We start from the raw sequence: 12,818 nt of genomic DNA, 5'->3' as shown, positions 1-12,818 counted from the left end.
TCTTCCAGAAATGAATCAGGAATATAATCACAGCCACTTCAGGTATGGCATTGTTGATGAACCACAAAGAAGTTTTGAAAAAGCAATTATGTACCTTGGAACCCATAAAAAGAATTGAGAACCAAGCTGCCAAGATTGTCTATGTTAGCAATCTAGTAGAAGGTGGGGAACTTCTCTCTATGAAGGTTCAATATAAGTCCTGGAACACTGTCCCATTGTGTTTGAATTGTGCCACTCTAAAATATATTAAATATCAAACTGTTTTGTGATGTTTTCACTGTTTTGAAGCTAATATCATTTGAAATAAAACTTTGGAAACACAATCCTTAAATAAGAAATTACTTAGATATACTCTCAAGGGAGATTGGAAAAGTAGGAAGGAAGTTGAACCTGCTATAACTAATTAATTCTCTACAGGTTGAGACATGACCGGAAAGCAGAGCTCTAGTGATCTAAAAAGATTTTATGTTCAATTCATCTCCTGTCAGCCTCGAAATACCCTTTTAGTTAGGCCATGAAGACAGATATATAAGTTGGTACTATATCCACCATATTTACTATTTAGTTTTGGCTTAATATTTGTCTGTTGTAGAACCTGAGAACAATCAGAACCAAGCACTTTTCAATCCAATGAACCTAGCTACCACTCACTAAAGAAAAAAATATGGTGCAGACTCAGGACTAAATAAGTAGGAGTCTAGAAACTTAAAGTTGTGGCATGAAGCTGACATGCTATGCAGTCATGTGTAAGGTCTATGAAAATCTTATAGAAATTGATCATTACTTATGAGGAGGGTTGAAGTGAGCATGGGGATGTAGAATAGGATTAGCTTGAGGACCTATAAAAAGGTCTAAAATGTTTTGGTTTGAAGATTTGTCACAACAAACAAAGCAAAGCTATCACTTTGGGTAACCTGTTTTTATAGGTATAAACATCCTCTTATCTTTACCACAGTATGTTGAGTGTGTTTACTCATGGTGTGTGAGAAGGATTCACAGAATTCTGAAAATTTCTTGTGGCTATGATTATATTCCTGATTCATTTCTGGAAGATCGTTTTGATATGAATTTTTGATTCGCAGATTGAGAGGTTTATCACAGGGAAAGAATCAGCAAAGACAAAGGTGCATAGGGAATTGTCTAGAAGAGACCAAGTGCAAACTTCCAGTTATCCTCTCCCAACGGAATCATACAGAAAGTATTTATTTCTCCAGTAGCAATGTATGGCAACACTTATGAAGTATTGCCAACCAAGGAAACTCACCCAAGTCTTGCTATTCAGGATTTTTATTGGGAGGTCAGTCATTCAGGTATGAAGCTCCCACATGACTGACCAGTCTCCAGTTCCTCCAGAGATCAAACTGATACATTGTGACTCAGAAACCCAGGTAGACAAAACTCGGCATTCACCATAAATGGCATTGTAAGCTGATAAATGTGGCCCAGGGTCATGGGTAAACAAAACTAGACATTCACCATAAGTGGCATTGTTAGCATAAACTGTCTGGTGTGACCCCTGGCCCCAAGTATACAAAGACATTTTTATCAAGCAGAATATTCCAAGGGCTTATAGGTTATCTCCCAGGAGCTGGTCAAGGGATGGTCTTTTCAGTTTAGAATATGTAGGGTTTGAGCATTCCCAGTCTATTGAATTAATCCTTTACCTCACCATGTGGTGATGAAAGAGTTCTTTGTACCAGTGTCTTGCCTTTCTTAGTCGACATTTTACCTGTTCCTGCCAACTTAGGTGCATCAAGTATAGTTCTTTTGATTTACCTCCTGCTGAATGACCTGTAATGATTTACCAGTTCCGAAGAGAAAAGATCCATATCTCAGAGTAACCTTGAAAGTTCATTATGTGAGGGCAGGGACACTGGAAGCCAAGTACCAAGTGCAGACCCTAGCATACAGGAGATATTCAGTGTCTCTGTTTTGAAAGAATAAATAACGAATGCATCTTCCACTCTTTGAATTATTTCTTGTTTCCAATCTCTTTGCTAACATGGGTCTCTCATTTTATCTCATCCAACAGGTTGAATTTTTAAACCAGGCTTCAAAATTTAGGTCAAATTCCACTCCTGTCCCAAAGCCTCCTCAAGGCCTTGTAGCACAATTAGTCCCTCCTCCTCTGTGTTCCCATAATTTAATTGATTTCTCAGATGCACGATCCTATTCCACCTTGCATTATAGTGGATTGTAAATATATCATTTTACCCGGCTCTAGATGTTGACTTTTAAAGACAGAGATCTTGACCTATCCATCTTTAGAGTCCCTAGAATTCCTACTCAAATGTGTTGCCTCAGGTTATTAATTAATTGAATATTGAAATTATTTAATCCTATTTTTTCAAGGTTATATTACCAGGCTAAAACAGAGATAAGGAAAATGTAATGTCTAAAAATTTCAAATTGTTGGACTCAGTCTGAATCTCAGAAAAGTAGTATTATGAACTTTCAAATTAGAGTAAATGAAAAGTAGATTAGACCAAGTGCATAAGAGCACAGTCTACAGAACAGCTGTATTGTGTCCTCAGTGGGATAAGCTAAACTGTAATTATAAAGATGTTTCATCTTTCCTGCCTGTATACTCTTCTGAGGATCCTCCCAACTTCAGGGCTTTAGGGAGTTACTTGTCACCATAGGTCTGAAATTAGTTTTGATTAGTTTTCCTGACATTTATCATCTGAAAATATCTGAAATCTGCCTTAGAAATAAAAACTAGCAAGAATGTCTGTGGCAATAACTCAGTTTGTGTATATATCAGGATGCTAAAATTTGACATGTGAAATGGGCCAGGAGACACCCCTTTGTTTAGGTTCCCAACAATATAGAAGTGATTGTGGTCTTAAGTGGGTCATACAAATTGAGTCAAAAAGTTAATTCCAAATAAATTATTCTTTCAGATACAAGCAGAACCTCTTTATTTGTTTATTCTTACAAATCTTGCCATTTTTTTCCACACTCTTTTTCTCTCTCTTATTTTTTCTCCTATGTTCTCAGATCTTATCAACCCTATCTTCTGCCCAGTCTTGATTTATTCAAAAAATAGTTATATTAAACATCTACTATATGCATGGTACTTTACTGTGGATGAAAAGCACAACCACCAAGAAGTTCACTGGAGTGCCTGGGTGGCTCAGTCAGTTAGACGGCTGCCTTCGGCTCAGGTCATGATCCCAGGGTCCTGGGATCGAGCCCCACATTGGGCTCCCCGCTCAGCAGGGAGTCTGCTTCTCCCTCTCCCTCTGCTGTTCCCCCTGCTTGTGCTCTCTCTCTAATTATATAAATAAATAAATCTTTTTTTTAAAAAAAAGGAATTCATTTAAACTTAGTAAAATTTTGTTTAGCTCGTGCTCAGTGTTGTACGAGGAATGCCAGTATTTTCTAGGAACTATCAAAACAAGTTAAGACAAGGTTTCTACCTCTGAATAGATCATGGTGTATAACTGGAGACGACAATCTCAGAAGATGTACCTATGCTTCTTTTGGTGGTTATAACAGAGCAATGTGCAAAGGACAATGGGAACACAGCTGAGACAGAAGTTCTATAAGGAGGAGGAAAGCTTCCAAATTAAGGTGTTGAAGGAATTCAAGGAAGAGAAAAAATGTGGAGCAAATGCAGGTGTAGGGAATAGTGAGAATCTGTTTCTAGAAAGCAAGGAGCCTTCATTTAGAAGTTATTAGTTAAGATTAACTGTTCTTTAAATTGAGAGACTACAGCCTTCCCAGTTTTTCATCAGATAATCAGCTTTCCCTGGCCTGAGTCCACGGTATAGGCCCATCTATAAACAAATAATTTTTCAGTATGTTTGGACTAGGATTAATGATACCAATCTGGACAGCAGTCACCACATGAGATTTATTTTTCCCATATTATTACTATATGATTAACTGGCTACACCAATGTATTAAAGAAAACACTGTGAAAATTAACCAAGAAAAAACTTTCCTCTTTTTCTGCTTAGTTGCATCAAGGAAATCTATGGCCATTTATTCCAGTTTCTCTCCCTGTCAGGTTCTCATGCTGGCCCCAAGTGTATGTATTTTTAATATGTAATGTGGAAAGCATCTTGCCATCTGTATAATATCAACATGCTGTTACACATCCATGAGTTTAATTCTCTAATTTTGTCATATATCATGTGTTCTAAGAGGAAGTATTTCAACAACAGAGAATGCTGAACCAGATTGTGTCCATTTTTGTCAGTGTAACTCACTGCTGTATTTATCATGATGTTTACTCCAAACTCTTGACATACCTGAAGATCAAAACTGTAGCTTTTATGACAGTAGATTAATATCCAATATCCTTTCGCATCAGTGTGGCTAGAAAGGAGGCAGCTTAATAATGAGATTTTGAGCAGATTTTTAAAAATATCATTATCCTTTAAATATGGTTGAGGGGTAAAATGAAGATGATCCAGTGTATATTTTCCTTTCATGGAACTAGAGAGAGTTATCTTGAAGAGCATCTCTGTTTCTATTTGTAGGAGAATGTTGAAGGTGGGGATTGCAGTCGCTGTAAAGCCGGCTTCTTCAATTTGCAAGAGGATAATCGTAAAGGTTGTGATGAGTGTTTCTGTTCCGGGGTTTCAGACAGATGTCAGAGCTCCTACTGGACCTATGGCCGTGTAAGCAATAGCTTTTTCATTCTGTACCCTGCTCCATTGTTCTTCCGTAAGAAATTTTTTAAAAATGGTTTTCTGGTAGTAAGTTTCTACTTACCATTATCATGAAGAAGGGATGGATTTTTCTTTCAAATGCTATTTGTGTATTTTTGATCAAAGACTTGAAGGTTTTATTTGTAGCAATCTGGAGCCTGGAATCTCTTAGAAATAGTAAATATTAGTCTTTTCAGTGTCCATGAGTACTACGTGAAGCAGTAATGGGATTATTGTGATTATAGCCCCAACGGCATATGATTCAATAGAGAAAGCATCGGGTATGATATGAAGAATTGTGTATTCCATTCACCGATATTTTTGGTATACAAATTAAGAAGAATTGCTCCCCATTGCCTTTTCAACTCTGCACAGACAGTGGTTTGTGTCCTGATAGAGGAGGTATGAGAGGAAAATGGGACCCTCAAGGAATTTCAAATAGCCTGTATGGCAGCTCTTAAGACTACAGAGTAGCAGGACGCAAGCTGGAGAAAGAGAAGCCCAGGGAGGAGGGTGGTAGGGAATGAGAAACTCTACCATACGGAGTTGCGAATGCTAAGTTGGATTCTTATCCTTGGAGAGTCACTGGGGTATTTTAGCAGGGGAGTGATAAGACCAGATTTGTGCTTTACAAAGCACACTTTTGCAGTAAACAACCTTCCAAACACACCTTCAACTTTAATCAGGTAAGTAATCCTTAACACAACTACCAAATATTCTCTTCTGCCTGTGTTGCTTTTATGTCAAGTCTATAATTTCATGAGTAGTTTCTGATTGTACTCTCATGTTTAAATTGAAATCTATACACTATTAAATGTATTGCCTTCAGAACAGATTGCCTAGAACCAACAGCAATTAGACATCTAGCCCACTTCCTCCTCCTGTTTGTAGAGTTTCACCCCACCCTCTAGACTGTTCCATTAACATCAAAGTTCCATGGTCAGCAGAAGAGCAGAAGTGGCATTTAGCCTTGGTTTTCAGCAATTAGGTCCAACTGATATTTGCATTTCGGTTAGCCTTCTGGAATGAACTTTGTCTGAATCTCACTGTGCTGTCTTAGCATCCCTGAAGGATGATGTTAGAAAGAGGAGAGAAGGAAGTAACATATATCTTAAGGTCTAGTCCCAGCAATTCCACAGCTTTGGGAGATGGAGAATCAAATGACCTCTACATGAAAAAAAAATTTAAAAATCTGTCATCCACAGATTATCACCATCACTATTCTGCTCCCCATCACCTACAACACCAAGTCACTCACATCTAAGTGGGCCCCTGGTAGCCAACAAACCTCAATATCTTGTGTTTTGTCCCAACTAGTTAGGGCAGTCTAAATTAGAATTGTAGCTGTATGCCCTCTCCTGGCTGGAGTCTAAAGATGGAAAAGCAAATCATCATGTGTTTCCTAATTTTTCCTTTAAGGCTCCTTCCTTTTCTGGGCCAAGGATCTAGGCTATGAATTCCTATAATACTTTGAACCCCATGGGAAGGACTAGGTATAGTATTGTGAGCTGTGGCCATAGCAACAGGCTGGTGGATTCAAATGTCCTTAAGCCTCAAAACTGAAATTTAATTAAGTGGAAAGGGTGAAAATACTGAATGAAAAGCTAACTTTCAGGCGCTTGCATATTTTATTTCTTTTCCTGTGTTTTACAAATATATATATAAAACCTTTTGGAAATTATTTTTCCCATCAGCAACAAGAAATTATTAGTGGAATGAAATACATGCAATTTAGAGCCCAACTCTCTGATAATTTACAACATTATAATTATTGTGTAACTTTGAACACATTTCTATTTTTTAAGAAAGAAGTATTTGGAGTTATAACTTTTTAAAAAGTACTGGAGCAATAATAACAGATTATTACATATTACTATCCAAACTCCTAGAATCAACAAGAACACAATGAGAATCTATAATGAGTACATATAAGTTTCACATTTTCCACAGTTCTTCTGTTTTTCTAAACTTTAATAGGTTTTTTTTTTTTTTTTAATTTCCAAAAAGTGGACACTATACAGAATAGGAAAGAAAGAGTTGGAGGTGGTTTTTGGTTTTGTTTTTCATAAGTAAGATGATTGTGTGTTTTCTTGAAGATACAAGACATGCGTGGCTGGTACCTGATGGACATCTCTGGCCGCGTTCAAGTGGCTCCCCAGCAGGATGACTTAGACCCACCTCAGCAGATCAGCATCAGCAGTGAGGAATCCCACCGTGCTTTGCCACAGGGCTACTACTGGAGTGCACCAGCTCCATATCTGGGAAACAAAGTAAGTCCACACAGTGCTGGCTTCTTGCTACTTCGGTTTAGCGGATCAATACAGAGAAATGGGTTTTATTAAGTATTTTTTTAAAGAAAGGTCAGAGCAAATTCATGATGCATTGGGTGGCCAGAAGCAACTAAATCAGTTTAAGTTGGATGTTTCTCCGAGGCCCCCTGTGGAAAGTATGTATACCAAAAGTTAATGGTCTATAGCATCCCTAATATACAACGTTACATAGTTGGTGTTCTATGCTAACTTTTTTGGGGGATGGGGGGAGTGGTTTCTAAGTCATATTTATGCTAATTTTTGAATGAATGAATACACTGAGGAAGACTCTAGGATAGTTTTACAAAACCTCAACGATATTTTTGTGAAACAAATGATAAATATTGGAAGAAACTGTGTTGTGTTTACTTGAAATAGCTGTTTTTCTAGAGTTGTCTGTGGTAGGATACTTACTGAAATTTTCTGCATCTGTTTCTATTTTATTTCAAAGCTGATATTCAAGACAGCTAATTTTTCTACCTTGTATGAATGTTAATTGGAAATGAAATTTATTATATAACTGACTTAATGCTTGCCATGAAGCTTATGCAAACAACATATTTCCTGGAGCTCAAAAAGAAAACTACCGTAAAAGAAATGCCAGATCGAAAGCACGTTTGTTTTAAAGCCCACTCATACATATATAAAAACATACACAGATAAACAAATGTAGCAGCCTCAGACATGCAGGTGTTTTTTGTTTTTTGTTTGTTATTTATTTTTTTCTTCTGCGGATGAACTCTAGATAGGGACCATGGCTTTTATTATTTTATTTTATTTTATTTTACTTTGCCTAAGAATTTGTTGGAAACCAAATTTGGCATAGTAATTCTAAATGTTCTGCTTGTTCTGCAAAAGTTAGTACCTTATCAGCTGATAGTTAAATTACCTAATCACACCAGAAACTGTAACGGTGACAGAAAACTCCCTTAGCAAATTGATGCTATGTAAGCCTCTGAGTTTTCACCTCTAAGAATATAGTGTTGCTTTTGAAGAAATCTTCATTGATTAAACAAACAAAATATATTTATTGTAAGTGGTTCTCTTGCACGGTGTCTGAGTATTAAGAAAGAAAAACTTAGTAGTTCACATCTTATTCAGTGAATGGAAACTGGTGGTTTTAGCCGATTAAGAAAAAATTAACTAGTGGCCAGTTTCTTATTTTTAGCAGACTTCTAAATGCTATTATGAAAAATGTGTTAGTGAATAAAATCCATTTTTCAATGAATATGTACTTTAAAAGAGACAGTGTGTATGGCATAAAATTCTACAGCTGTAATAAAAATCCAATTAAACTTGTATTTGCACGGCCTTTTATAGCAAGAAGTCATTCTATACTGTTCTATTTTGGAAGCTCCTGTATTCCCAACAAGAATAAAAGAGCACATAAGACTTTACTGTCTACAGCTTAAAATTGTGGGAAAAAAAAATAAATATATAAACTGTCAAATTTTTCCCCCTGCTCTGAAGAGTTCAGAGAAGAGCCTTGGGTCAAAATTGGATGCGTTTCAAAGGTCTTATTTTTCTTACAGTGGTGAAATTTATTTAAGAATCGCTTATAGTAGAATATTCTTTATGGCATTTTCCATATTTTTTCTTTGGTCATATGCTTTTTCTTTCTGTTGGCTGAAAATCAAACTGACATAAGGAAAGCAAGCAAATGGGATATTAAATAGCAACAGAGCAAAGAATTTGGACATCCTGTTCATAGTTGTTGGTACCCAAAGATAACTTCCTTTATCCTGGCTGAGCTGTTTCTTAATAACCACCCACAATGAAGCACTTCATATCCCCCCACACATCATTTTCACATCAAAAAGCTCTGCTTGCCTGTGCTTCAATTTCCACTCAGTGAGCAAAATAATGGTAACAGGGTGTGCAAATTGTTTGAATATGGAAGACATTTTTTAATGTAATGTGGAAGCCCTTGGTGGTTTACTGTCAGATATCTCAGTATGAATGAAACAATTTGCTTTAATAACTGAACCATATAAATTTTTGATACTACAATAATACTGCAAGCTCTCACAAATTACCACAGTACATCTTAACTGCCATGTCACATCACGTAAATTACAGTCATGATGACATGCTTAGCTTGGTTGATTTAATATCTTGCTAAGGAAATGGAAAATTGTAGGGCCTTGTTTGTAAATTCAATAAAGCCACTTTTTCTAAATAGTTGAGGCTAAATTCTTTACCAGTAATTGCTGTTCAAATCAGAGCCATTGCCAGAATCTGACAGAAATAGTATATCAAGAAACTAGTACATCTGCTTTGATACTGAATTTCATTTACATCCATGACCAGGAGGCTGTGGGTATATCATCCCTCCTCCGCTTTTTTAGTGTTAATTCCTAAGTCAAAAAAATATTTATGGGATGCTATTAGCTTTGCTAAATATTTGTATAACCAATTTTCAAACATTTTCCAAATCACTTGGTTATAAGGCTTCTTATAACAAAGGGAGATGTGCTGTGCATATTCTATTATAAGGAAGATGCCACATGGCATCCTTGCTTTTTTTAGGAACCTGACTCCAAATAATGAAACTGCTCTCACATGGGATACACTTTGCTGACATAGAGGTCCACCCGATTGTGAGAAAACTCAAGCACACCCGCCAGTTTAGAAAAGGAGTATTTCTTATCCTAAGAAACATTTTTATATACTGCCCATCTAAATATTTCCACAATCTCCGTTATGAATTAATTCCTCAATAACAATCTTGAAAAAAAATTTTTTCCCTCACCTGTGGGTGATTATTTAGCACGGCTGGCACTATCCAGTGTTAATTCCCCCCACCCCTCACTCAAGAGAGTCAAAGAAGATGAAGTCAGGCACCCACAGGGTTGTACTAGGCAGCGTTGCATTTTTCAGAATGCTTTGCAAGTGTTAATGTCTGGTTGTAGGGCATCGGTTTAAGCTTGGGACCAGGCAGGAATGGAAAGAACTGGAGGACAACATCCTGCTGATTTGCTACAGGCCACAGCTATTCAGAAACAGTTTGAGTATTTCAGAGTTGGAATAATTCACTGCTTTAGTAAACTAAGTACTGTTGGAACGTGGAAATAGTAATTTACTTAAGGTTACCCTAGTGGTCTGAAATAGTTAGTGCAGCTTCCAAAACCAATTCTCTCCACATCAGTTAAGTTCCCTGAGAATCTGGCTTGGCTTGTCTCCTGTTCCCGCATTACCATTAAGTTTTACAATCCTGTCTCTGAACATTATTAAATTAATCTTATGTGATTTGTTCTTCAGCGAACAATGCTTATTTTCTACAACATTACATTGTCTTTTTCTGTTTCCAACTTCGGGAGCTTTTAAATTGTTTCATGTCGTTGCCAAGAGTACCTATAGCCTAGCTTAAGATGCACATTACGAGTCTGCTGACAAAATAGCATCTGGCCTCCAAAAGTAATCTCTGGTTCTTCTCTGTTGTGCTTGCTTGACTTTCAGTTCTGTCTCTCAGATCTCAAATTGAAGCTGTGGATTTGAAGGAGATTGATGTTTGAGATTCACAGGACAGGGTCGTTCTTGGCACATAAAAGGAGCTCAACAAATACTTTGTGATTAATGCTCCATGCTTAACAACAACGACGGAAGTAGGTTTGATTAGTTTGTTCGGAAATGACTCTTGACTTAGGATTTATATAAGGGTTGAGAAATGATTTCAAACATGATGAAAAAAATTAAAAACTGATAAGCATGATCCCCTCTCCTCTCGACAGCAGAATGTGTTTGTGACTTGTAATTATTCAAAAGTAAAGGTCAAACCCAATCCCCCATCCTTACCTTCCTCCAATTCAAGTCTTGGATTAAATGGATTAATTAAGAAGGTATTGTGTATGTGGAGAATGGCATGGTCAAAAATGTAAATAGGACAAATCAACTGTGGTTGAATTTTTATTTAATAAATCAGATCTCGTTAAGAATGATTTGGTAATGGAGTAGGATCAAGAAGATTTGCTACCTAGAACTAACCAAATGAATTGTTAGGGGTACATGAAGAAATATATTTATTCCAAAAAAAAAAAAAAAAAGCCAAGGACTCACTTGTTGCCCATAGCTATGGTAAAGTCTACTATGCAAAATTATCCCACCTACAAGGACTGAAGGTCAAACATACATATCTCTCAAACTTACCTAACCTTATCATAACAGTATCCTGATATTTTTCCTGATTAAATATATAAAGCACTAATTCTAACATTGTAAATTATTACATAAAAGCGTGTTTTAATATTCATATGGCTCATTTTGTTTGCAGCACCTTCTAATGGAGTGCAATGGGGACAAAGATCAGTTTTTACAATTGAGCAACTGAATATGTACCAGATAGGGGAGGATTCAGTTTAACAGCAATTTGGTGGGAAAAATTAAGGAGTTTACTTAACAGTAATATCAATCTCAGTTAACTTTGGGATATGGTTGCCAACAAAAGTAATCTAGGGCTGCATTGGTAGGCATTTACTGGTCAGGTCAAGGGAGGTAATGGTTATACAGGTTCTGCACAAAACATGTCACCTAAAATATTCAACTTGTGAATTTATGTTTTCATCTATCTTAAGATACATGACCAAGGTTATCAGCTGATAAGCCAAGATATCCCAACTAGTAAGACAGTCAAGATTGGAATCCAGATGTGTCTAGCCCTTTTCTACTAGTTATTTTTTTCATTCCGTTATGTTTTTTAGTGCTTGTAAGGCATTTGGCTTTGGAATAGAAATGCTTGAGCAGCTTATCCAAAGGGAAGCATAAGAAAGGAAACAATAAAGATATGAGTTTATATAAATGCAAATTAATGAAATAGAAAACAGATATCAATAGAGAGGCCACAAATCCAAAAACTTGTTTTTAAAAAGAATTACAAAACTCTAGCAAGATTAATAGAAAAAAAAAAGTGGGTAAAGATATACATAAGACTTTAAAATGTAAATATGGACATAACTAAAATTACTTCAGAAAAAAATAAGGAAAATCATGAAACCTTTACACACAATAAATTTACTTATAAAAATAAGTAAACGTCTAGGAAAATAAAAATTAATAGCCCTGATTCAAGGGGAAAAAACCTGAAAGTCATATGAACATTAGAACAATTGAATCAATAGTCAAGGAAATCTTCCCAGTAAGAGACCACTAGGTCTATTTTGTTTACAGGTGATTTCAATGACTATTCAAATTTTAAAAAAGGAATCAATCTTATACAAGTTTTCTAGAGAACAGAATCATGGGGATTACTCCTTGAATAATTTTATGTGACTTGATATGCTTGATATCAAACCTTCAAGAGAGATATGAAAGGGAAATCCCTATCCAAAGTCACTCATGAAAATAGATCCCAAACAAAGCATAACCAGTCTGAATTTGTAATGTATAAAAAGGGCAAAACAAAATTGGCCAAATTGCTTTTGTCAGAAGAGTTCAGGTTGGTTTAATATCAGAAAATCAGTTTAAGTAATTGGCCATATTGACTGACTAAAAGAGAGAAAAATGAAATGATTGATCTCAGTTGGTGCAGAAACATAAATAGGCAAAATTAAGTAATGATTCATGATGTTTTTAAAAAATTTGCAAACTATGGAAGCACTTCTTTAACTGATGAAGAGTATCTCCACAAAAAGGAATAGCAAATATTTAATATAAAATTTTGAAAGACTTTTTTAAGATCACAAATGTGAAACAGTTTTCACTATGATCACTTTTATTCAACGTTATACTAGAAGATCTAGATGGTGCAGTAAGATAGGAAATAAAAGATATGGAGATTGGAAGGGAAGAAATAAAACCACCATTTGTAGATGATAGGATTATCTGTTTTGTGAACTCAAAAGATAAAATATTA

At 35.9% G+C, this 12,818-nt stretch overlaps 1 protein-coding gene across 8 annotated transcripts in view; it reads left to right on the top strand.

Moving 5' to 3' along the window:
• Window positions 1–12,818, top strand: part of LAMA2 (laminin subunit alpha 2) — a 615,089-nt gene that overhangs the window by 286,287 nt on the left and 315,984 nt on the right. For all 8 annotated transcript variants that reach the window (XM_027602582.2, XM_027602583.2, XM_027602581.2 and 5 more), the window contains exons 11-12: window positions 4,491–4,631; window positions 6,758–6,931. In XM_027602582.2, coding sequence (XP_027458383.1) covers window positions 4,491–4,631; window positions 6,758–6,931 — 315 coding nt within the window. The remainder of the gene's footprint in view (window positions 1–4,490; window positions 4,632–6,757; window positions 6,932–12,818) is intronic.

This window comes from Zalophus californianus, chromosome 7 (assembly GCF_009762305.2).
Source record: "Zalophus californianus isolate mZalCal1 chromosome 7, mZalCal1.pri.v2, whole genome shotgun sequence".
NCBI lineage: Eukaryota > Metazoa > Chordata > Mammalia > Carnivora > Otariidae > Zalophus > Zalophus californianus.
This window is presented reverse-complemented; position numbering and strand designations above follow the sequence as displayed.